The following is a 27709-nucleotide window of genomic DNA, read 5'->3' on the forward strand; positions in this document are numbered from 1 at the left end:
GGCATCTGTATGGACACATCCTGCCGACGGAGGACGGTAACATGGCGGCCTCCTTGCGTCTGGGTCGTCAAGGAATGTTATTTGGCCTCAGGTTGTCTAATTTTAACAATTTAAGATCCACACACCAATGGCAAGACCAAGTCAGACACTTCTTTCAGTCACCGTGGGTACTCGGTAAGTGTTGACGGTTTACTATGAGAATGGCTGGTGTCCTTCATGTGTTGGCAATCGCTACCGTCACCAGCCTTTATGGTGCAACGTTAATTTGCTCTCGTTCGATCATAATACTGTATGACAGGTGACATCAGTATTGGTATGAGTATTAAACGAAAAAGCGACTGGTTATTTGTGCAGTTAGCGTTATGAAAAGCTGCTGATGCTGCTTTATAAATCACTTGGATTCTCTTGCATCTTTTCATGCAGGCTGCAACCAGTGTTGCTTCACTCCCTGTAAGACATCCTTACATCATTTCATCCTTATGCAATAGCTCCAGGACGATCATTTCCCCATCTGGGCCGTGCCACATTTGCAGCAGTAGCATTAAATAATAGCCGAGCATTAGCAGGCTGCTAGCAGTGAAGCTAGGGTTAGGAGTAGTGAGGGTAGATGAGTTTAAATACCTGGGATCAGCCATCCAAAGGAATGATCAGTGCACAAGAGAGGCGAAGAAGAGAAGGCGGGGTGGAGTGGGTGGAGACGAGTGTCGGGGGTGATCTGTGGCAGAAGGGTAGCAGCAAGAGTGAAACTGAAGGTTTAAAAGACAGTATATACTGCTATGAAGTATGGCTTTGGAGACAGTAGCACTAACAAAAACATAGGAGGTGTGCACGAGAAATGTATATGTCAGAGGGACGTGCGTTCTCCAAGATGACAACACTCGCCCCCACAGAGTAGGGTTTATCAGCGGCTACAACAGCATTAGTGGAGAGAATGGAATGACCTGCCTGCAGTCCTGACCTCAACCCCATTGAACACTTGTGAGATCACATTTCCCTACTAGTGACAAATGCTGGTTGAAGAATGGGCTATCATAGCAAAGCAGTGTGTGACTAAGCTGGTGACTAGCGTGAGGAGGAGGTGCCAGGCTGTTGTGGCTGCGTATGGTTTTTCCGCGTGCTGCTGATGGCCCTGTTTGTATAAAACAAACAAGCAAAAGCACTGTTTAATTGCCAAATGTTTCTTCAGACTTCGATCAATCAATCCAATAAACAAAACCAAAAGAGTCAACAGCAGAATAAGCAGTTTGGCCATGGCAGAGAAGATTTTCATGGTTGCTTTTTGCTCTAAGTTGATATGTGTGTGTGTTTTAAATTGTCACACATCTGTTTGTTTCTTTGATTTCAGTAGTTATCACACTTAAAACAAACAAACAAGCAAGCAAAAACAAAAACTACAAGCTGTTTAAGGTGTCACAGATGCACGTAATAGCCAGTCACGTAACCAACCAACCGGCTTCATTCCAAACTATTCTTGTCAGCCAACAGCAAGTATGCACAACCACAGTTTTCTGGAACTAACACAGTCGAATGAAATACAATCGTCATTCCTGGTCTTAATTAAATTTTAGCTTTCCAGTTATGACATGTAAACCTGTCAACAATGAAACTAAAAAGTGTTGGCAAATGTCAAATCTGTGTTAGATATGAATGTACATCTTTCCTGCTTTTTATTTGCATATTTAGGATCTCATCTGGACATGTTCAGAGATATATACTAAAGGTCCTTTTGCAAAAGTTTTTTGATCTTGCGTGATTTTCATGATTTTTTTCCATTAAAGAAAAGCGAGACTGAAACAAAGAGTATTTATTTAAAGTAACCTGGACTTAAAGCATGTGTTTTGGGACAAAGCGGGACTTTAAGATGAAGAGGGTCAAACATGAACAGAGTTTCTGTTTTTGAGTATGGAACCAAAACTACTTTCCCTTACATACTGACATTTTGCCACAAAATATGCAGCAGATGGCAGTAGCACACAGTTTGGCCATAGACCACACCACATGAAACAAAGGCAGCAAACTTTGCAAGACACTTAACATCTTAATTAAAAATCAAATGCACTAAGAAAAATGTTAATCTTTGCCTCCCTAACATATTTTGTTTGATTTTTACTAAATTTATCCAAGATAAAAACATTCTCGCTAATGACTGTATTTAGTAGCACCACTGGGGAAGAAAACTGCCCAGTTTTGTAAGGTTAATTTCCAGTGCACAATGAAAAATTGGGAGACATATTGAAATTGCTTTTGCTCTTAAACTTATTTCACTGATTTAATTTAGTTTCTACTCTGAATTTATTTGAACTGTGAATTTGCAAGCTGCATCAGAAGTCAGTGGTGTGCTTGCTTGCTGCTTTTAGTGTTTTGTTTTGTTTTACCTGTTTAGATTAAATCTTGTTTACTATCAAACATGCTCAGAGATATGAACAAAAACTTTTTGAGTTGTACCATATTTGAGCAGTAAATCTGATGTTGGTTGTGTATTCAGCTTTACTACCATATGTAGTAAAGTGGTGATGTGTGAGCTCTGGCCTTCTGTGCGACTACAGCTGGTGACAGTTGGGGACTTTGATGGTGGCTAAAAAGGCACACAGTAGTACGAAAGCCTCTGCAGCCTCTGGTGCAGTGTCATCTAGGAGCACAATTGCAAAAGTGATATGACATCATTTTTGTAGTACCACTGTCTCTTGTGCTCTGCTGCTGCGAGTCCCAAGCTTTGGGCTTTGTTCCAGCTAGTCAGTATTTTGACATTCACATATTTTAGACCCTAACTGGAGGGACTAAATAGTTTTTTTTGTTTTGTTTTTTTGTTTGTTTTGTTTTTGTTTTTTTGTTTGTTTTTTTTGGGGGGGGGGTGAAAATTTTAAACTTCACAAACCCCGACTTTGTCTTCTTTTAAATCATGTTATTCTCTTTCTATCCTCTAGGTGTCAGCCCACTCAAAGTGCAAATGCCTGCTCTCTCTCCCACCATGGAGGAGGGAAACATAGTTAAATGGCTGAAGAAGGAAGGTAAAGGAAACACATGTTTACAAAAGACTTCATTATCGCACGTTTGTATGAACTTCTACTGTTTATTGAAATGTGTTATCCAAAGGGACAGACACTTCACTTTACTCGTACTTATAATGTCCTTCCCTGTAGTGTTTATGTAAATGTGAATGCTCACTTGGATTGCAAACATATTCAGTTCTTAAAGTAACTGAGATAGACCCGAGCAGTGGTGCACCTGAGGGCCTCTCGTGACTAATCTGTTCAAGGACCAGCAGCAACTATCTGTCACTGCTTCGCAGCTGCTCAGCCAGGAGCCTTAGCCACACATTCATTTATCAGGAGGCCAGATGCTGAATTCTGATTGGCTTCTCTGCTGTGTTGCTATGTGTCTCTGTGACTTGGGGTGAGATATGTGTGTGTAGTAAGAAAGAAAAGAAAATAAAGACATTATTTGAGAAAAATGCATCAAGAATATTAATTTCTTGCTTTTATTATGAGTTTGTGAGTGATTAATTAAAAAAAACTATATAACATAATTTGTTTAATTACTCAACAGTGATGTTTTGTGTGAATAATTTATTGTTGCATTGAAGTACATGGCTCATATTCCAGCTTCTTGAACTGGTATTTGAACAGGAAGGGGTGTCTACCTGAAAGGGTCAAATGAATACAGTGTAATTTTTTTTTTCATTAAAACACTGAAACAAAAGTAAGAAGGTTAAGTTTAGGAAAATTATTTTTACAGGTAATATTCTCGAGTCAGCCACAACATTAAAACCATGTCAAATATATTGTGTACAGTACTGTGCAAAAGTTTTTATCCACCCCGCATTTCTTTACATTTTGCTAGGAAAATGGGAAATATATGCAGCAATTTTTTGAAATGTGCAAAAATACAGTATATAAGGCAGAAACAGTTTGTTCAGTTCTAATGAGTTTGAAGTCAATATTTGGTAAGACCACATTTATTCTTCAATACAGGCTAAACTCTCTTGGGTTAGCTTTCTTGTAATTTCTTTAAGTCATCTTCAGGAATAGTTCTCCGGGCTTCTTGAAGGACATTCCAAAGCTTTTCTTTGGATGTTGGCTGCCTTTTGTTCCATCAAGATGATCCCATAATGCTTCAATAATGTTAAGGGTCGGGCTCTGGGGAAGTGTGATTTTGCTGCATTGGCAATGTGTTTGGTATCACTGTTGTGCTGAAAATTGACATTGCCAGTGAGACGGATGATATTGCATGGTACATCAAAATCTTTTCTGCATTCATAATGCCATCAGTTTTCAAAAGATCACTGACTGAACATGACATGACAGAGCCTCCACGGTAGACATTTTGTACAAATTGACAATTTGAAACAATAATTTCAAACTTGAATTTATTGCTTCATAAGACCTGTTGCCACTGATGAGGGATACTGTTTGTCTGTTTTTTTGAAGTGCCACTTATTCTTTTGTCCCCCACTTTTCCTGTTTCCTCACATTTTTAAGGACCCAATGCACTCTATGCCAAGATATACCAAGTTTTTGGCTAATACCTCTTTGGGACTCACATTGTTGGTGCAAAAATACTATTTTATGCCTGTCAAACTGTGTTATCGTTGGTGTTGGTGTTTTGTTTTGTTTTGTTTTGGGGGGGGGTTTTGTATATTCAACTGAATAGATGGGGGAAAATGTGATTTCTGGCAAACTGCTAGTAGAATAGTGCCTAAAAATACAATTTAAATTGGTTCTTTGCTAAGGTGTGTGTTATATGTAGACACAACACTGTTTCATCCCCTGAGTTAGGTGTCTTTTTTTATATTTGTATGATTCATTAGTCAGTGTTAAGTGGTTTAACAAACTAATAGCAGCCAATGTCCAAAGAAAGGTCATTGCATTCAATTATAACAACATGAACACCACACCACATTTCATACACAAACTGGCCAGGGCCCGGTGACGGCCGTTTGTAGTCCCTTTTATATGGCAGGCTAGACCCTCCCATATTTATTGACACGTCATTCGGCCAATCATGTAACTAGCTGCACCAAATCACCTGACAAAGCTACGTGACGCCCTCTGAGTATTATTGGCTCTGGGAAACCCATTTCTTAACATGATTGGCCAAATGAGGTGTCAATCAAAATGGGCGGGTCTAGCCTGCCATATAAATGCACTTCATTCCGCGGACCAGACTTGGCCGGTTAATAGGCTATGAAATGGGTTGTTCAGAGCCAATAATAACCAGAGGGTGTTATGTAGTTGTTTCAGGTGATTTTTTTTTGCTGCCAGTTAAGGGGTTAAAGGAGTTGTACAAAAAAAATTCACATAACAGATCAAAATGGGACAGTTCAGCACACACAGACCTATATCCATCCATCTTCTAACGCCTATCCAATTCAGGGTCTTGGGGAAGTTTGATCCTATCCTAGCTACCTTAGGGCATGAGGCAAGTCAACACAGGGCTAGCAGAGATACACAAGCATTCATGTTCCTATTCACACCTATGGCCAATCTAGAATGCCTTGCACGTCAGAGTATACTTCGAGAACCCTCAGCCAGCCAGATCTTTGATTTGAATCCTTGCTGTGAGGGAACAGTGCTAACTACTGCACCACCGTGCTCCTCTAGATCTATATACATTTAAAAATGTATAAGCTTGATTTGTGTACTTCAATACCTCTGCACCACTGACACTTCTGGCTGGTGGTAATAAATTTTAAGTTTGTCCTTCTTTACATCCCATTCTAGTGAATGTAATATCTCAGCTCAGATTTCTGTGGATTTGGCACAGATGTTTGTTTGATTAGACAGATCAACTAATTAGATTTTGATGATCAAAGATCGCACTCACTGTGGCCATAACTCAAGAATTAATTTGCTGATCATGACAATACACAATGTCTAATAGGGTAAATTATGAGGCGATTACATTTTATATCCAAGAGGTCAGTTTGACTGTGACATCATAATGTCCTGAAAAAAATGCTGCCAGTATTCAGCACAATATCTGAAAACAGAAGGGAAGATGGCGACAGTGTGTTTCACAGTTGTTGGATACAGTTGCTTACACTTATCTTAAAAAAATCTTAAGACTTTACAACATATATAATGTAACTTTGGACATACATGGATGTAAACTTGAGGGGTGGTGGATGTCCACTGCATTCTGGTAGAGCAAAGGTGAAAATGCCTGGGGTTACCTTTTTTAATCTTTATTAGTACACATCACATCTAACCCCTGGAGTCACATGCTTTTAAAACCTCATACAAATCCAGTCTGTACTTGCTCTCAGGGGCTTCCAACATCAATACTCCCTCTGCTCTTCCAGCCCTCCCCCACCTCTCTTCAGCTAATCTTTAACCTGCCATATTTTTGTTTTTGTTTTTGTTTTTGTTTTTTTTGCTTCCAACACCTCATCCTACCTGAAACAAATCTCAAACAAAACAAGTCTTTTTAAATTAAGAATTCATTTGAGATTTTACAAAATACTCTTGTAGACCCGATTCTATTTTATTAATTTTTGCCACACACAGTGATGTAACCTCTATTTCAGCTAATTGAAATGTGACCAGATATTAGATATGGATAGCCCGTAGCCTCTAGCTTAAAAACCTTATCTCTTCTTTGCATGTTAGCACAGAGACATTAAGAAGATTCACTCATATTGATCCGAGTCTTGACCCTGTTCATGAAATTGATTGACTGCAAAAGCTGTTTGTTTCTTTTTTTTTTTTGGTTTCCTTTTCTCTTTTGCCAAAGAACCAACAACATTAATTTGTTTCTTTCCAGTGGAAGTTCATTTTAGTTGTTGCAAAAAAGTGGCATCTTCTTAGTTATTTGAGCATAAAAGAACCAGTGGTTCCTAATTGCTATCCTCTTTCTTTGCTAATCAGATGATAATATATTCCAGCTCTTTCATGAAGTGGACTAGTAGAAACCTACTGGGATAGGCAAAGATCTAGCTTTCTGTCAGACTTGCTGCGTTTTCAGATTTCTCATTCTTTCCCATGAAACATTGATCGGGTCCTTCATTTGATATTTAATCTAAAGCCAGAGCAGATACTTTTCGGCTTAACCTTTTTGTCCCTGCAGTGCAATTCCTTCATCTTTATGGCAACGAATGTGTTCTATGTGTGTCAAAGTGCTACTGATGATTCATGAATTTACAGTTTCAGATTGAATAATTTGCACTTCCACAAAGGATGGAAACACCACCGTGTATTGAATTTGGTGTTGAAATGCCAAACAAGTGTTTTGTTTTTATTTATTTCTTTTTTTGAAAGTTCTCAGATGTGTTTGTTTACATCTTCAGGAGAGGCAGTGGCAGCAGGCGATGCCCTTTGTGAGATTGAGACCGACAAGGCTGTGGTTACCATGGAGTCTAATGATGACGGTGTCTTGGCAAAGATATTGGTGAGTGAGCAAAAACACACCCAGACCTGGATTATTAGGAAAGGGAATTTATTTACAAAGAGCAGGCATACTTGGGCCTTGGGTATGGTTTTGTCACATAAGTTATGAAGTGGAAGGTTGAAGATGTGTTCAGACATTGGATATTAAATGTGTGCAGTTAGTACTGTGGTTATGTTATGGAATCTGTTTAAATTAATCTAGGATGTCGTCGTCTTTCTGGGCTCCTTCATTGCCTGTGCTAATTGGCTGTGCTTGTTAAAGAGCTTCCTCCTTTCAGTGATAGCAAAGCTTTGACGAGGTGCCTTCTCTGATAAATATTTCTCTCTTTCCATCCCCTAAGTCTGCTAGTTGTTTGAATTTTTAATAGGCTGCCAAAGACCAAGCGATCATTTGTCTTTTGTCAGTACTCCACCACATCTTTTTTTCTCCTTGAACAGCAAGATGAAGGTATTTTATCTCTCTTCCTTTATGAATATGTGTTAGTGATGTCATGACTTTGTGCAAGGGGAGTCAGAGGTCATTTTCCAGTAATTTTAAGCAAAATTTCCAATCCTCACTTAATTTAAAAACTGAAGAATGACTGTTAGGTGTTTTCTGCATTGGTTTCTGTGTGTGTACAAAGCCCAAAACATTGCTTCCTGTCCCAAAGACTGCCTTATGTAATTATACAATATGTTCCCTGGCTGTGTAATTTTGGACGTGCTCATGTTGTGGTGATGCCTGAGTAGAACAGGGTTTAATTAGGCAATGCATCTGTTTATGAAACCACAGCAAAAATAAACACACCAGCCAGTATATACACCCAGATATACTGACAATTAAGAGTATATTATATACTAATTTGTCCGTTGAATCCTATATGAATCCTATCTTTATAGGCATTTTTTGTGTCTTCACTTGTTTGCACTTTTTCACATTCCCTTACTCCATCATTCTCTTAGCTGCTGTGGGGATGAGGTAGTTTCCATAGCAACCATCCAAGAATTGTGGGTTGGGGCTTTAGCTGGCAAAGAAAGATGGTCTACATTAGATAAGCCCCCAAGCTGTCTTCCTCACAGTCTGTGACAGAGAACATGTGTATTGGAAAAACTAGCAGGCATTGGCACTGTTTCAGAGATTTGTATTTTTCCCCTTACATGGCAAGTCAAATGTGGCATCCACTTTGTCTGGGTCAAGGTGCTTAAGGCCTTAGTGGTGTAATTGTGGCTCTCCAAGCACACAGTAGGTTTCTGATTTCTAGGCTACTGTAATTATCTGCATCTGGCCAAATGCCTGGATAGGCTGCAGCAGACATGGAACTTGTGCTCCGCAGGGTTTATTTATGGGGGGTCAAGTACTCCTATGGCACACTACCAATTTCCACCCATGGCTCATGGGGGATAGGGGAGAGGAGATGTATCCTGCTCATATTGTGATATCAAACACTAGTACCATGGATTACTGTATCTTATTAAACCCTTTCTGCTTTGCACTACCCTGACCCTAGGACTTCAATCTGAAACTCAATCAAGTGAACAATAAGTCATCGACTTGTGAGTTGACAAATATTTTTGAAGATATATAAACACATGTTGGTCCCTGTGTTGAAAAAAATGAAATAAAAGGGCCTTGAGAAATTAATTTAAAGCTGGCAGATGGTATTTAAAAGTCAATTAGCTGGTGATTGAGAAAAGATTTATAGAAAGATATATGAATCAGTGAATTGATGCGGCTGGCCAAAGCATTCTGCAGTGCTAACCTGTCAGTTTCCTGTTTATCACCCCACCCCTCCACCCCTGAGTTCCATCTCCACATACTGTCATCCAAGGGATCAATTTAAATACCTAAGACTATGTGCTGTCTAAATTAACTGTGTATAAATAACTAACCTTATAGAATTATTCAGTTATTCTTATATATGGATTTAACATAGCCTGTAGGCTATGTGGAAAATGCTGAAGTGAATTAGTTTATAATCTATATTTTTCTTCAAGAAAAGTAAGAAGTGAATTGTCGTGGGGTGGGATTAAAGTGAGACTTTACTTTTATGGTGCAGCTGTATACAAACAGTTTACAAGTTGGCAACAGAATTACTCATTATTTTGTATTATTTTATGATTTTTGTTATTATTGTTATTTTCCCCTCTTATCCCACTGGCAATGAAAGGTTCCTTGCCAAACTGATAACAGCTCATTTAAAATTATTTAGTGCACTCACATAATTGCAACGTGAAACCAAAAATACTTGGATCAGATGTATACAGTGTAACAAATCCATGATTCCTGGTATATAATTTCAGTTGTTATGGTTCCTAGACAGTTAAAGCACAGATTGGCTTGGTTATGGTTAGAAAGTTAAGGACATTAAATGAACTGACTCAAGCAGTGAGTGCTGAATTGTGTGCGTGTCTGATTTTTATGTGCAAGTGCTTAATATGGGACTGGCAGGCTGTTGATAAGTTGAAAGATGTAGCAAGAGCTCTTTGTGCTCTGTTGATCAGAGACAAACTTTGTCTTACTGACTAAACAAGAGCGCTTTCATTTTTTTACTTGTGTTTATGTTCTCCAGCTTAATTTTACAAGTAAACTGCCCATACACTGTACGATCAGAGGGTCCTGCTGAGCTCTGTGTTCACCTTCTGCTGTACACTGTGTATGCTCAAGCCAGTATAGCTTATGACAATTCACTAACAACCTGAAAGAGTCATTATTAGGTAATTTATATAAAAAGCTTTAGAGTTATAACATCCAACAACTCTTTTTGAGATTATTGTAACTGAACTGTTGAGACTATTAAGGGGCTTGTGTTGTTGTATAAAAACAGTCTGCTGAAGGTTAAACCTCAGATTTTATAATCTCATTAGCCTTGCTGATAGGTTCTAGAGAGGTCTCTTAAGAGCGCTATTTGAAATGTACTTTTTTTTTCCCCCACAGGGCATCTGTGAGTCTGTTTCAGTGATACCCAAACAGTGCCATTGTAAGCTGTACACATTAATCCAACAGGCGCCACATTTTTCATAGTTTACTTAGTTTTGTAATAGAAGCAGTACGAAAGAGAAGTAACTAAAAAAAGCAAAATAGCCTGAAAAATAAAACTTGATTTATGGTATTGGAGATAAAACGCATATGTGTGAGTGCAATCTCACAGCTCTGAGAAACCTCCCTGTGGCAATTATGCAATCGCTCCTAGTGGAAACTGTCACAGTCCCATTAGATACAAGTGACTTACCAGTTATGCTTTTTTAAACCTTAAATAATAGATTGATAGATTGCAGTAAATTTCCCATTAAAGACCTAATAAATCACTTTGTATAACTCTTAAATACGGTTTTGAGCTAAAAGGGAAATGCCTACAAATCTATGTGCACCAAGACAACCACAAAATAACTGCCCACGCCTGTCCACTGCACATTTCCATGTCTTCGCTTTAGTAAAACACAACAGTAGTATTAGTGCCATGATTCCTTTGATTGCAGACATATGTGGATCATGAACATGGCATGAGGATATAAAAGCAGCAAAGAGTTATAATTTAACTTGCTTGAAGTGGGGATGGAATGATTCTGTTAGCTTAAATGTATCTAAACCTTTTTATCTCCCCTTAAATGGTGCCACATTTGTAAGGAAGATGCAGATTTTTTTTTTTTTTTGATCCAAATCTTTGATTTTGCAAGCCTGAAGGAGGGAGGTGGACTATGTTTGCAACTTTGGCATTATGTCACTAAAGTGCATTAGTTAATTGAACTACTTTCTTTTTTGCATTTGGTCAGTTATTTTTAAAAGAGCACAGGTTATGTCTTGACAAATCAGTGATGGTGTTGGATAGCTAAGTACAACAACATAGCCAGCTCCTCCTCCTCCTCCTCCTCCTCCTCCTCCTCCTAATTGTCGTCCTCATCAAATTGAGCTACATGTTTAGAGGCAGCTCGCTAAGGAGATACCTTTTTAAAATGTGATTAAATCGAGCAGTTGAGGACTCTGTGTCGTGCTTGGCCTTTCATTTGTACTGATCAGTATGTGAGGAACAACACTTTGCACAGCCTCGGGAGAGTAGCAGAAAGCTTGAATTGGATTTGGTTTACTCCATGACAACATGGTGAATCAATGGTTGACAGCTTTGAAGAACATTAAAAAATATCCAGTGCACTCCACGAGAATTGGATTCTTCAAGAGTGGCAGAAAATGAAATGTTGTTGTCACTGAGAAGGCGTTCTCATTTTTCAAGGGATCCCCTAATAGAAATAAAATAACCCTGGCAGGTTTATCTGTTCAGTGACCACTGGTTAAGTGATAAATGTTGCTTTCCCACTTTCACTTTCCCTTTATCTATTTCTTTTTATCTTTTTGTTCAAAAGAGTACTTCACCTGTACTCTAGCAGTTTTAGTTGCAATTATGAAGTGATTGAACCAATTTTGCTATAGAGCCCCCCCTCTCCCCCATCACTGTAAGTGCATCTCTCTCTCTCTCGATCAGATAGACGAGGGCAGTCGCAACGTGCGCCTTGGCACTCTCATTGCTCTCATGGTGGAGGAAGGGCAGGACTGGAAACAAGTGGAAATCCCCTCTCCAGATGCTGCGCCTCCATCTGAAGCACCACCTGCTACAGAAGCAGCTGCTGCCCCTTCTGCGCCCTCTCCACCTTCTCCACCAAAACCAGTCACACCAGGACCGTGAGTGCTGCTTTCCTTCCTTATACTTGTTCAAATCTGTCAGATGTCTAGGTTAATAAATTTATTTTAGTTTTAGGGAAACATTAAGAGTGAATAAAGGTCAATACACTCTACAGAACTATCCTTTTTAGCCCCTATTGATTATAATAGGTAACCAGCTCAGTCAGAATTTGAGAGGGATGGCAGAAACACCATTCAGTCATATTAGTGTTCTTGCATAGTCTGTCCACCAGCTGTCACTGCAAATTCCCCGTTGGCAACACACGTGTTTGGAAAGCCACAAACACAACAACTAGCAGAGCATAAATGAGTAATCCACATCTTGTTGTGACAATAAAACAGAATTATTTGTAAACTGCATCATCATATTAGCTTAGTAACGACTCATAAATAACTACACTTAGCAAACGTTAGAGAAATCTGTTTATGTGTCTGAAAAAAAATATTGACTGATTAGAAAAATAATTTTAAATCACCAAATATGAGACTCAGTCTTAAAAATTCTATATCAGTCAGGTTCTACAGTTTAGACTGGAGCATTGGGATATGAAGATGTGCATCATTTCTGACTGACTTGATCCGCAGGATTTCAGTGCCACCACATGTTGTAGTTTAAAGGGTGAACTGTATCATGTCAAATTGTTTTGAAGTTACCCTACAAATAAAAGAGAAAATGAAAACGAGGTGGCATCTGAGCTCACCATTCTCCAGTCAAAGGCCAGTCTATGAATTACTTTGAAACCGCGTCCCTCTCTCGCTCTTTCCTGTCCAGGTTACGTCTGAGCCCAGCAGCACGACACATTCTGGACACCCATGGTTTAGATCCAAAACTGGCCACACCCACTGGACCTAGAGGACTTATTACTAAGGAGTAAGTGCCTAAATGGCTTAACTTTAAGTCACACTATATGCAAGGTGTATCCTGCTTAAGGCAAACATATGGAATGCGTACACTCTCTGATGGTATAACAAACATTTGTGCATCAGTTTTGGTGGTCCCATTCTGAGATGGTTAAAAAGCACAAGCAAACTATCAGGCTTGTTCATGATGTTCGCACACAAACCTTGGGTTGAGTAATGATAATTATGTTTGCTAAAATCCCTGTAGATGCTTGACAAAACTATGAATCATTAAGATCAGTCTAAAAGGTCAAGAATTTAAGGCAGAATGATCAGTCTAGCATTTTGCTGATGCTGTAGTTTATTTATTTACACTGAGATTTGTTTGTTGAGGTTTGTCAAGTATGGTAATCTGTCACCGTAGCATTGCAGGAGCTCTGAAGGAAGGAGATGCTAGTTAGAGCAGACAGGTCAATGTGGTAGAGATTAGGTAAGTGGGAAAAGAAAGATGGTTTTAATTTTCAGGTATTTAAATCTCATGAATTCATGCGACAGAATGTGGTAAACAAATAAGGCTCTAATGGCTACCTGCTATCAGTGGGGACCTGATAGAACGCTCTCGTTACCCAACTAACACCCTGCTGGGGTATCTCATTAAGAAACTTTGGTTGCTATAGCAACCCAGTCTCTGGGACACACTGGTGACCATGGAAACACAGACCATATGCTTTCAGGGGTGTGTATGTGTGTGTTAGACATTAAGGGAAGTGTGCATGAAGCCTTTTAAACCAAACACTGTAAAAAATGATATTTCCTAGAAATACAGTGAGTTTTTTTTCCTCATAATAGATACCTTCTTGTTAGTATAACTGGGCTTATATGGTTTCAAAACATCATCAGTCTCATTAACAGGTGAGTTTAAAGCTGCAAGAAAGCCTACTCACTTAGGCACTTTAGAGTGTTTTACTTAGCAAAACTATTCTGTAGATGTACATATGATTGCAGCCAGAAAAATTGCAGATAGCTCAATTTACAATGTTTCTTAAGCAGGCGACACTGTTTTTCACGAGTTCATTTGGAATATTCATTTTTTATGTCTTTTGCTAGAATCTAGGTTATAAGCACAAACATGCTGTGTGCTTTGTGTGTCAACACGGTTGCTGAGTTGCCTCTCTTTAAACCTTCTTTGGTCTCCAGATTTACTTGATTGTCTTTCACTTGAGGAAACTTAGGCTGCCTCGTCAACTCAAAAGAAGGGAAGGGTGATTCTGAAAGGAAATCAAAGGAAGAGTGATTCATGCAATTCAAAAATAAAAGGCTGACTATCCTTCCTGAACTGAACAATTTGCTCTTCACAAAGTGATAAAAAAAAAATTAAAACAAATAAACAAAAACTGCTAATACAAAGGTTTATTTCTAAGGCACTACCTAGCTGGTATCTACCACAGCTCTGCAGACAAGACTCTCAATGCCAGGGATGGTATAAAATATTGATACAGAGGTATACTGTGTTGCTTACTTACTGATATTTTCAGTAAAATATTGTGAGGTCCTGCCAGTTTGACTTACCAGGGTTGCTACTTCCTTAGTCCATGTCATGGGATTTATCAGCTAGACGGGGCGTGGCAGGATTTTTACAAGTGGTCTAGTTACCAAAGTTGGAGGGAAATTAATTGTTTTAGTCTTTAACGTTCCACCAGTGACTTTTTGGGTGAGTCTAATATCACATAAAGGTGTATGCCAAGTAAGAATAAATATTTCATGAGAATAAAACCGAATATTGTTTCACATAGCCTTTGATTTTTCATGAGAGGTTATAGCAGACCCAATTTGACTTTCACTACTGGGCAGTGGTTCAGTTTCTTCTAGTTTGCATGTTAGCAAGAAACCTCCAGTCTGCATGAGTTGCCCACATGAGTGTGTGAACATTAACTCAGGATTAGAAAAAAAGTGCTTGTATGAATGTGTATGTGAACGGGTGAATGAGTACCAGTCAATTTACAATTTTACTGTTTACTGTCTTTAAAGGTCATGCAACCTTAAGGCTGAGATCACTGCATGTTGTAAAATCAGTAGCAGGGTCTCAAAATGGACAGTGTGGAAACAAATGCATCAGGAGGTTAAATGTAAATGAGGAATTTTGACAAATTTTTGTTTTCTTTCCTTGCTTTGCTGTGCAAATGTGTTATTTGTGGGTATTTGTGAGTTGAATGTGTGCCACTGGACTGCTGTTATTTTAAGCTGGCATATTCACTTAATGTTGTTAAAAAATAACTAGCCAGACTACAACCGAGTCATCTTTTACACTGTGCTTAATTTCAGTAATGCAAGGTACTTTTAATTTCCTCTGAAGTTAAAACCATCCATTCACTTTTTTTTTTTTTTCTCCTGATCCACCATCCCAGTAGTGTGTTCAGGCTTGTCTTTTCACATTTGGGTCTTTGTTCCTGTGTGTGTGCATGTGAGTACTGCCTTGGTTCCTTTTTAGTATTCCAGTCACCTTCTCCTAGTCTTTCCGCAGCTCCTTTTCCTTGGCTGCCAATAGGAGTATAAATGGTTGGTGTGAAAACCACATGGCAGAAAGCCACATAAAAAAGGTATCTGCAGTGTCATCTTTAAGTGGCCCCTGTAGGTTGCTGTTGACTTGACTTGAATTTATTTAATAACAAAGTTTTCTCAATTCACATATGGGGCATCCATAAATACTTGTGTGGTGATGAAATTGATAGCCCTCTATAATCAATAAATACTTGGTTTAGTCCTCTGTGGTTAGTTGAGGGGTTTGCAAGCTGCCCCGCTCCCTCCACAAACAGTCCTGTAAGTGAGAGAAAGGGAGGAGCAAGTGCTTCAGAGGAAATAAAATGCGAGCTATGGGGCTTTAGCTATTTCTAGCTATACGATAAGGTCAGAGACAGCTCTAGGTCCAGATAAAAACCACTGACATGTGGGTAGGCAGACCCCAGTACAATGAACTAGAACTAAAGCACTACAAACAAGCACACCCGATACCTGCCCATCCCAGTTCCTGCTACTAGGATCAAAATTATTGGGTTAAAGAAATGAAATCCAGGGCAGGTTTCTTAGTGCCTTCCCTTTTTATTGTCGTCTTCTTTCCTTGTCAGTACTCAGTGTAGCAGCCTATAATAACCTTAACCAACTCATATATTATTACTTTCTCAACAGCTTTTATGAAACAGTAGGCTGTTACAGAGAAACGTTCAGTGATTGATATTGCAATTTAAAAGATTTCAGGTTTGAACTAATATTATTACCTCAAGTTTAACGAGTTGTCCAACCTAATCAACTGTAAATTCTGTAAATTGGAGGGTTGCTGGAGCCTGGAGCCTTCAGACTAATGTGGAAGAATTCTTTTTTTTTATTAATTAGGCTTAAGAACTAAAACTACTTTTTAGGTTTACGTAACAGCTGCTTTTATAGATGGTATATTTTTTCTTACTGCTTTTAACTCCTGTTTATGGTTTTGCTGTTTATCTTTTCAGTGTTGAGTTGGCCTTAATTCCAGTTTCTTATGCTGTTAATTTTGTAAAGCCATCACGATTCTTGTTCTTGCTTGCTTTAGGTTATGTTTTGGAGTTAAAATTACTCTTTTCACAACATTAACCACATGTTAGAAATCTTCACTTCCTGGGTTACCGTAGCAACAAGTCCACATCCACATTTTACATCTGCTTATTTGAACAATTCCCTGAGATCACTTGATTTTAATTCTTAACTTTAAAGCTTAGAATAAAAGCCTACATAATGCACCTATGTTATTGTGTTATATCAAGTTAGTGTGAGATGCCTTGCAAATGGGACTTCTTTAGCATGTACTGCATGGAGCTTTACACGAGATGATAAAAATAATCAGTCTACAGTATTTGATAGTAGTTTTTAGGGTAAAGGTAGAGCTGTCCATGACTCATTATACTAGTAGGAAGTCTACTTAAAGCAAAGGTTTTGCATAAGCTTTCCTGCAGCTGACACTTGATCCTGTCTGGCCTGATGATGTCTGTTGCTAGCATATGGTTCTTATGACACCTTTTGTCTGGCAGACACCTGAATATTACCTTTCTGAAGGCCTGACACAAACAAAAAGCAGATGAAGCAAAGAGCCTGCTACTTGTAGGGGAAAAGGAACCATATGGGTGATGGAACAATTTTATTTTTACTGTTTATAGTTATTTAAGCATTGTTTCACACAGATGAGATTTTGTTAATAGTCATGGCAAAAATAATAGCATTGCAGCACTTTTTTTTTTCATGCAGAAGAAAATATTTTTTTATATTCTTTTTGCATTAAAAATTAGGACATCATTCCAGAAATGAACTAAAACATTATAAAAAAAGTAAAGGTTCATTAGATGCATGAAACTGAGATGCTGGGACTGAGAATCAGCTAGTTTTCAAATGCAGTTCAGTAGGATGGAGCCAATTAAACCCCAAACAAAAACACAATTGCATGGGTTTCAAAATATACTGTAAAGCATTTCTTCCATGTAAATCTTTGATTGTCATGTAATGCCATCATGAATATTTAATCTCATCCAGATATAGTGTTTGACAAACCCAGTATTAGTAGATGTGCATGGCTTTTCCTGCATACAAAACAGTTTGGTACCCTCTCCAAACGATTTTTGGCCTTCAGTGAAAGGAAAAGCTCCAGGATCGTAATAATCACTTTTATTTACATAGTGATTATTACTATGTAATAATCACTATGCCTATTATTTACATAGGCATTATATATATATATATATATATATATATATATATATATATATATATATATATATATATATATACACACATTTTTTTAATCAAATGTACAGAAATAACAGGAAAATGCATCTTATGTTCTGTTAACTTCTCTTTCAGTAAAGTAATAGAAACTTTATATGGAGGAGTCATGCATACTTACATTGAATGTTTGCTCATTCTGTAAATTGTTTTTAAAGTATTATAGAGCAAATTAAATCATTATAACATTAAAATGTCAATTTTTTTTCTCCTAATTGTATCTGTCTCACGTTTGTGTGCAAACTTTCTTGTTTGTTTCTTCACCAGAGATGCACTGAATCTTTTGAAAACATCTCCTGCTCCCAAAGCAATGCCATCTGTGGTGGCCTCGAGTCAACCAAGTCCCATCTCTGCTCCAGCAGCTAGCCCTCCACCTCCAGGAAGCAGACCGAACATACCTCCAGTCTCTGTACCAGGAAAACCAGGAGCCCCAGTGAGCACTCCTCACACATTCTCTCAACAGCACTCTTCCATAAAACTTTGTCACACAGTAGATAATTATCTCTGTGTCATTTAGGCAGTTTGCCTGTTGGGCAGGTATCACCTGTTCATCTCAAAAGACTGAAGATTCTTTTTAACTCACAAGCCTGCCATTAGCATGCCGTTCACCTCATCCATTTTTGGAGCCACTAGTAGCAGTGGAGTTATGCTTTCCTGTTGGCGCTCTCGAAATTCTTTTTTCTAATCATTGAATTATTTACCTCCCTTCCTCCTCCTCCTTCTCATCTCCAGGGAACTTTCACTGAGGTTCCAGCCTCAAACGTCCGCCGTGTCATTGCTCAAAGGCTAACCCAATCAAAGACTACCATCCCCCACTCGTATGCATCCATCGACTGTGACATGGCTGCCGTCATACAGCTTCGCAAAGATCTGGCCAAAGGTAAAAACACAAAACTTGAAATGACTGTGTATTAATACTGTTATTCTCCTGCAAATGCTATCCCCCTTAATGCTTACTGACAGTAAAATATGTAACTTTACAGCTATTCTGTAAAGTTATGGATTTCAGTAGATTTACATCACAGCTCATTCAAGCATTCAACAGAGATGATGGGTTTTGTTTTACTGACACAGAGAAATTGGTATTTATATACAGTACTTGGCAAATGTTTTAGGTGCTTTTGGAGTTGTGATTTCTTTCCATTAAGCAGTGCCATAAGGAATCCCTGCAGCAGATGGAATGGCTGCCACAGAGTTTTTTTTTTTTCTCAAAATCATTGAGTTATTCTTGGATAAATGCCGCATAAAGAGAAGCAATTCCGACAAGCTAAATCCGAAGAGGAACTGTAGCCAATTCTCCTTTACGTTTGAATCTGCGCTGTTTTAAAGCTAAGTCTGATACAGCTCAAACATGAAATGTTGCCTGAAACTAGCAGTGTCTTCACCACATTTTGACAAAGTGGACGTTACTTCCTCAGCTTCACAATCTTCCCTAACAACTGTTATTGAGCAAACCACAGCTTCTTGTGAAACAGAAACTTGGGTTTTTTTTAAGAAATGGGAGGTTTCTACCACAAATAAGAAAAAGTGAATCACGCTATTTACTAACATTTATCCTTACTGGCTTGATTTACAAAATGGAGCCAATATGATGTCAGCCCACCCTTTTGTAGCTATAACATCCTCAACTCTTCAGGGAAGACTTTCTACACAAGGTTTAAGAGTGTGTTTATGAGAATTTTTGACCATTTGTCTAGAAGCACATTTGTGAGGTCAGACCCTGATGTTGGATGAGAAGGCCTGACTCGCAGTCTCCACTGTAACTCATCCCAAAGGTGTTCTGTCAGGTTGAGGTCAGGACTCTGTACAAACTAGTCAAGTTCTTCCACACCAGACTCGCTCATCCGTGTCTTTATGGACCTTGCTTTGTGCACTGGTGTGCAGTCATGTTGGAACAAAAAGTCTTGGTATGTTGAAACATTAAGAGTTCCTTTCAGTGGAACTAAGGAGCCAACTCCTGAAAAACAACCCCACACCATAACCCCCCCCCTCCATCAAACTTTACACTTGGCACAGTGCAGTCAGACAAGTGATGTTCTTCTGGCAATTTCCATCAGATTGCCAGATGGAGAAGGGTGATTCATCACTCAAGAGAACACATCTGCACTCCTCTAAAGTCCAGTGGCGGCATGCTTTACACCACTGTATCAGATGCTTTACAGTGCGCTCATTGATGTAAGACTTGGGTGCAGCTGCCCAGCCATGGAAACCCATTCCATGAAACTGTCTACATACTGTTCTTCAGCTAATCTGAAGAACACATGAAGTTTAGAGGTCTCTAGCAATTAACTCTGCAGAAAGTTGGTGACCTCTGTGCACTATGGACCTCAGCATCCATTGAGTCCTGTGGCCTACCACTTTCTGGCTGATTGGCTGTCATTATAATACCACCAATAGTTGACGGTGGAATAATTAGTAGCGAGGAAATTTCACAACAGCACAGGCGGCATCCTATCACGGCACCACGCTGGAATTCACTGAGCTCCTGAGAGCAACCCATTCTTTCACAAATGTTTGTAGAAGCAGTCTGCATGCCTAGGTGCTTAATTTTATACACCTGTGGCCATGAAAGTGATTTGAAAACCTGAATTCAGTGATTTTGGGTGGGTGAGTGAATACTTTGGGCTGTATAATGAATAGTTAAGAGTATGTTGTCAGATTCCTGTTTTAACATTTAACACCATATTTAACATTTAGTTCAGTCCCCTGTCACGTAAATGGCTTTATTTAGCTTAACTTTTCAGCACTGTCAAACACACAGTAAATCTCTCTGGGTCCTGTCTGTGTGATAGAGGAAATGGGATGGTCATTCCAGACCTATTAGCAAGGTTGTGTGTGTACGGAGGGATTCTCTCGCCGGTTGTTTTTGTGGACTCTCATTGTTCACGACCAGTGCGATTTCACGGTTAGCTCATTAATCATACTGCTCACAGCATTCAGAACTGTCTGGTACTGCATTATTGGACACTAGTAAAAGTTGGCTCTAATGCCAAGCCTGACTGGCCCAGTGTGTGTTACACATAATGAAGGGAGTGGGGCAAATGCTCATCGCTGAGTTTGACATCGTGAGGCCTCTTCTGATCAGTTGAACAGCAACAATATATTGCATTTTTTCCATCTGATGACATGTGTAGTGTCATTCATTAGCAGTTTGTTTAAGTGGAAATTAATGTGCATATTAATATTATTCATTTTAGAAATTTCTGACTGGTCTTGTGCAGAACAGTGGTCCCAATCTCATACCAGACTTTGACCCTACTTAGGCTTTTAGAGCCATCACTTTTTAGCTGTCCATTTTTCCCACTAATCCTGATAATAATAAGCAGAGATTATGGATTGCTATTCTCATAAGAGCTGTTTCTTTGTCTTTTCAGAACAGATTAAAGTTTCTGTTAATGACTTCATTATCAAGGCAGCAGCTGTTACACTCAAAGTAAGTATTTCCTCATTTTTTTTGCAACAATCTTGCTAAACTAGATCCTTTGTTCATATCTAACCTTATATTTTTAGAATATCAATTTACTATTTTCCTGTAGGTATTGTGCCTTTTATCTCTTCCAGTGTTTAATAAACCTTTTGGACACACAAACATTGTAGAAAGATACTGTTGTTAGAATCGAGGAATGTGTGCAAGGCATGGGAAGTGAAAAATGGAAGTAGTTCTCTGGTAATTAAGTTATTCCAGCTAGGAATGTATAAGCAGCATATCATAAGAACAGAATGACTTAATTTTTCACTTTTATTATGAAATATTGTATTTGCTTCAGTCAACATTTGTCAGATGTACGCATTTGCATGTGTCCAACATGATGGAACCTCAAAATTGAGCCATAGCAACAGTATGAAGATTTGCATGAAGCACTGGTGTACAAAGATCAAGCAGCAGCTAAGAAACCAGGCTATTTGTTTCATGTGTTACCGTAACCGTGAGGAATGTGGAACATGCATTTGCCACTTAATGCGACCATAAAATGCCAAAGCAACACAGGCATTCTCACAGTCCAGACACTCAGTCTTACTCATAGTGAAGCATCCCATGTCATGAAAATATCTCTTTGGTTCAGCTTCTGCATTATATTAAGATATGCAATTCATTTGTGTACCACCAAAACATCAGGGAATTTGCATAACTTGTAACATTTTATTATAGAGGCTCCATTACAGCTGAATATTTGTTAAAATGGTAAATGAACTACTTCTTATATAGCGCTTTTTCCACACTAGTTGAGCACTAGTGCTTTATATAATACGTTTGCATTTACCCATTCACACACATTCATATAAGCACTGTTTTTATTTCAAAGTGCTTTCTATCTAACATTCACACACATTCATACTCCAATGGTTGTATCTGTGAGCAACTTGGGGTTCAGTATTTTGCCCAAGGATACTTTGGCATGCACACCGGAGCAGCCAGGAATCGGAGCCACCAACCTTCCGATTAGTAGATGACCTGCGCTACCTCCTGAGCAACAGCCACCTCATGAAAACATTCAAAAGATCCTCAGTTTGAGAGCAGGGGAGACACAAATTCAGCCTTTGGGGGAATCACAAACTAGTGACCTCCTAGTGCTTTTCCCAAGCCTAGATAAAGAGGAGGGGTCCATCAGGAAGGGTTTCCAGTGTAAAATCGGTGCCAAATCAAATATGTGGATCAAATATAAGGAAGCAGCAGAAAGTGCCTTGACTATAGACAGCTTATCACTTACCTTTGTCTCTGTTTCCTAGGAAATCCCAGAAATGAATGTGACTTGGTCTGGTGATGGACCCCATGCACTCGATTCAATCCATATTTCAGTTGCTGTGGCAACAGACAAAGGAGTCATTGCTCCAATTATCAAGGATGCTGCGAACAAAGGAGTTAAAGAGATCTCATCTAATGCTAAGGTAAACAATGGTGAAATAAGAGGAATTAAAAGCAAGGAAATACTATAAATCATTTTTATGACATGCTGGGAATTAATAACTTTGCCTTCTTGTGTTTACATTTTTTTGCTGTGTTCTTTTCTGGTTGGTAGATTATAACTTCAAACTGCAGAGGTGTTCATTGTAGTCATTGTTCATTGACTGGACCCTAACTATTTCTGCTGGCATCTATAGTTGCATTTGCCCTCTAGCAGTAACTTTAATTCTTTCAAAATAGTGCTGATAATCCTCAGTTCTAAAGAATCTTGATTCAGTGTACCATGCATCTTTACATTTTATTAAAAATGCAAAGTCTCTGACTTACCACTGCATTCTTTATGATGTGGCGGGTTGGCCATCACTGACCCTTCAACGAAAACATCACTGGTAAATTTTCCTCTATAAAGCTATTTTTTGTAAACGTCCAGTTTATCTCTGTATCCTTATCTGTCTTAGTAACAATAACTAGTTAGAAATGAATACACTGTCAAATGCACTGGTAAGGGTACAGTTTGTAGATTTCAGCATTTTACATCCTCGGTTCCCATCCAGACTGGTCTCTAAAATGTTGGACCAAGGCCTGGACCCATCCACGTGCAGGTAGATTTACAGATTCCTGACCAGCAGGCCACAGGTGGTACGAGTGGGTCACCTCACCTCATTCCCCCCCTCACCCTCAACACCAGATTTTGCCAGGGATGTGTGCTCAGCTGTACTTTCTGTACACCCTTGGCTGCGAGGCCACATCAGAGTCCAACGTCGTCATAAAGGTGACAACACAGCTGTTGTTGGTGCAGTTATTAGAAATTGAAAGAAACACAAATGACTGTCAGTCTTTCTCGGTCTGGGGCTCCATGCAAGATCTCACCTCTTGGGGTAAGGATTATTCTGAGAAAAGTCAGGAGTCAACCCAGAACTATATGGGGGGACCTGGTCAATGACCTGCAGAGAGCTGGGACCACAGTCTCAAAGATGACCATTAGTAACACACTATGCCGTCATGGATTAAAATCCTGCAGGGCACTCAAGGTCCCTCTGCTCACACCACCCAATGTCCAAGCCTGTTTGAAGTTCACCACTGACCATCTGGATGAATCTGAGGAGGCATGGGAGAAGGTCGTGTGGTCAGATGAGACTAAGATAGAGCTTTTTGGTATCAACTCCACTTGCTGTGTTTGGAGGAAGAAGAAGGATGAGTACAACCCCAAGAACACCGTCCCAACCGTGAAGCACAGGGGTGGAAACATCATACTTTGGGGGTGCTTTTCTGCAAAAGGGGACAGAAGGACTGCACCATATTGAAGGGAGGATGGATGGAGTCATGCATCGCAAAATTTTGGCCAACAACCTCCTTCCCTCAGTAAGAGCATTGAAGATGGGTTGCGGCTGGGTCTTCCAGCATGACAGTGACCCAAAAAAAGCCAGCGCAACTAAAGGAGTAAGAAGCATTTCAAGGTCCTGGAGTGGCCTAGCCAGTCTCCAGACCTGAACCCAATAGAAAATCTTTGGAGGGAGCTGAAACTCAGTGTTGCAAAGTGACAGCCCTGAAAAAAGATCTGGAGAAGATCTGTATGGAGGAGTGGGCCAAAATCCGTGCTGCGTGCAAACTTGGTCAAGAACTACAGGAAACATCTGACCTCTGTAATTGCAAACAAAGATTTCTGTACCAAATATTAAGTTCTGTTTTTCTGTTCTATCAAATACTTTTTTCTTGAAATACAATGATAATTAATTATTCAAAAATCATACATTTTGATTTTCTGGATAATTTTTTAGGTTCTGTCTCTCACAGTTGAAGTGTACCTACAATAAAAATTACAGACCTCTCCAATATTTGTAGGTGGGAAAACTTTTTATTTTCCCCACTGTAGGTAAAATTCCAGAAGATTTGGGGCTTGTTTTTATGACTCTTATCCCTGTACAAATTGATGTTTGAAAACTTAAAGTAGATGCACTGCTAGATCACTTTTTGACCTATTGTTGCTTGCACCTTATTGACATAAGAATAAGAATAAGAAATCCCTTTATTAATCCCATGATGGGGAAATTCAGTATCATCATAGTTCAGTGTCAGCACAGAAATAGTACAAACAGTAAACTTGGGAGGGGTGAGAGGATGTGTGATACCCTGCATGACTGTGTAGACAGGTCAGCGAGAGTTGTCAGGGTGGTGGCTGGGTTTAAGAAGGGAATCAGTGGGTGTGCAGTTAGGTTTTAGCGTTATGAAGTAGCTGAGGTCAGCAGGGAGAGGACTCAAACAGAAGACGCAAGACAAGGAACTAAGACACGGGGCACAAAACAGACACAGGAACACAGACAGAACAAGAGCGCATGGGGAAACCACCAGAGAGCTGGAAATCTAAACATAACTAAACAGTAATTAAAGGAAGACATCAACATACAACGTACAAACCCATAATAAAACTGTAGCAAAAGAAAAACTAAAAGAAACAACTAGAGAAATTAAAACAACAACAGAGGACCGTCACATTTAGACACACTGTTGCTGCAATTGCCTAAACCCATGTGATCAGTTCTTGCGACAGGTGCGGTTGCTTAAGCGCAAGTGTTTCTGTTTGCCTGGACAGACATATCCGGTTAGGTTTTAACAAAACTAGTAGTGAATGTTTCTTTAGTGCAAATGAAAATGATGTGTTTGTGTAGACAATACTATTTTACATTTGTTTCATCGGCCTATGTCCAGTTGAGACCAAATGCGCCGCCATGTTTGTCAAATGCTTTGCATGATGGACAGGTCCTTTCTTATCTATGTTTCCTTTTTCCATCATGTTGAAAAATGTTTTTTTTTTTTTGTTCTTTGGAGATTTGGCATTCTTGTGGTCAGTCTTTCTCTGCCATTCTTTCTGATAACATTGCTACTGATCTGTTGTGACTCCCAGAGGAAAATCTAGTTTGTAGTTTTGTGGTGATGGTCTTAACCCATTTTGTTTACTTTATATCCAATAATATAATACCTGAAAGTGCTTTAGATGCCAAATCAATTTGCTTCATTGCTAGCATACACACACACATACACAACAGCTGCTTTAAAGCGTGAGCAGTAACACTGCACACATTTCATTCCACTTAAGCCTTCATAATATTCTTTACCACCCACAGTCTTTCAGTTTAGTTATGCTGCTGCTTTGTGGTAAATCTGCATTTGCTGGTTTTCATCAGTCTGAATTTAAAATCAACATGTTCTCTGAATAGAGCACTGCTGGCCAGAGATTTATTGGAGTGGAACATGACAGTTTTTGCATTCAGAGCTCTTATTATAATTGGACCCATACTCTATTGTGTCCTGTGAGTCACACTCAGCTGGTTATTTCCCACCATTAACCTTTAAAGATATTTCCATTATAATGAGCCAGTAAAGATTAGTTTAAATGTTCATTTTCAACAAGAACCTCTTCATTATTTCAACACAGTCTGTGGTGTAATGTGGAGCCGGTACTTTTATATAACGTAAAAAGTTACTGTTTGATCTTTGATGTCACTCATGCTTTTATATTACTCATGCCCATTAGGATAGTAATCCATTCCTATCAGGACTTAATAGTGAAAATATGGATCTGGTGTTTTTATAGGCACTGGCCCAGAAGGCTCGAGATGGGAAACTACTTCCTGAGGAATACCAGGGAGGCTCTTTTAGGTAAAGTCATCATTATAGTTAATATTTTTACCAGATTTTCCTTTTTATTTTTAGTATTACTATCTCAGTTACTCTTAATTTAATGAACTTTTTTTTTTAATGTGGTCCTGTGACCTCTTAATACTGTCTCTCAATGTTCCTTCAACTCTCAGTAATAAGATGGCAGTCATACATTTCCGCTTTTATGATTAAAATCTGGTTTCACAGAGTGCTGATATATTATGCATATTCTACATTCATTTGTGAGACTGAACTGAATGTGTTCTTGGGCGACAAGGACCATCAGTTACTGTGCCATCAATTGCAGAAGTGTGAAAAGGGGAGCTTTTTTAACTCATTAGAATTAATGGTGTCATTTAGCCACAAATGGGGTTTCTGTGTCAGGCAGAAGCAATGAATTCCTACTGAGATGCCACCCTCTTTGTCGTCCTGAGGTTAATACATTATGTGTATAATCAGAAAGCCCTCAGGTCAGTTTTGTTTAACATGCACAATATTTAGGGGGCGTTCTTGGCTGGTTTGATACTTTAGTCGCCCTCTCGTTTACATCTATTTAGTTTAAGTGGTAATGTTCTTTTTTTTACTTAAATTACTTAGTTTTATAGCCACTATAATGCCTGCTTAGTTAGGTTTTATATATTGTCTTGAACACTGATGTAATATATGTGCTACCTTTTTATCTCTTTTCATCCCATCTCTTCCTTCCTTCCTTTCTATTACAGTATATCTAACCTAGGGATGTTCGGAATCAGTGGCTTCAGTGGTGTGATCAACCCTCCTCAGGCATGCATCCTTGCTGTTGGGACCTCCAGGCCTGAGCTACAACTCTGTGAGGATGATCAGACCTTGCACACTAAGCAGCTGATGACAGTTACGTTGTCAAGTGACGGGCGACTAGTGGACGATGAATTGGCGTCACGCTTTCTTGATAAATTCCGTGCCAACCTGGAACAACCACAACGCATGGCCCTGGCCTGAAAAACCAAGAGAGACAGCTTTATGAAAATGACTTTAAGATAAAGGTAGAAGTGCTTACATGACAAAGTAAAGAGCTCTTAAATAGTTGGTTTCCATTCACGCCTAAACTAAGGCTTACAGAGTAGAAGTGTACATAATAAAAACTTCAGTTTTTGGATTACTTCTGACTGATAGTCACCAAGCTTTGTGATGGAGGGGTTAAGGGGACTTCAGCTACACTTTAAGTACACAGTGCGGTACTGTTGTGTACATAAAGTTCAAGTCCAGTTCAAGTTCTGTTTTTCAGTCAAGTGTCACAGTTGGTAAACATGCAACTAGTTCTCTAAAAACATCCTATGTACATTTGTCAAAGATATACATTACTGAACATCAGTGGCAATACACTTTCCATTAAGTTTAAACCCATATAAAATAGTTTGTTACAAAATGTAATCAAATTAATTAATTATGAATTGTTCCTATGAATATGATTTAACTTATTTAAAATCAACACTG

General features: G+C 38.9%; 1 protein-coding gene across 1 annotated transcript; it reads left to right on the top strand.

Annotated features, from left to right (window-relative positions):
• Positions 1-25: 25 nt before the first annotated feature.
• pdhx (pyruvate dehydrogenase complex component X) lies at positions 26-27709 on the top strand. The gene is made up of 11 exons (XM_030732141.1): positions 26-174; positions 2925-3008; positions 7286-7386; positions 11840-12036; positions 12809-12907; positions 17944-18109; positions 18409-18556; positions 21051-21109; positions 22405-22563; positions 26172-26236; positions 26959-27709. The coding sequence occupies exons 1-11, from the start codon at positions 42-44 to the stop codon at positions 27212-27214; spliced, it is 1467 nt and encodes a 488-aa protein (XP_030588001.1). The 5' UTR covers positions 26-41; the 3' UTR covers positions 27215-27709.

This window comes from Archocentrus centrarchus, chromosome 6 (genome assembly GCF_007364275.1).
Source record: "Archocentrus centrarchus isolate MPI-CPG fArcCen1 chromosome 6, fArcCen1, whole genome shotgun sequence".
Classification (NCBI taxonomy): Eukaryota; Metazoa; Chordata; class Actinopteri; order Cichliformes; family Cichlidae; genus Archocentrus; species Archocentrus centrarchus.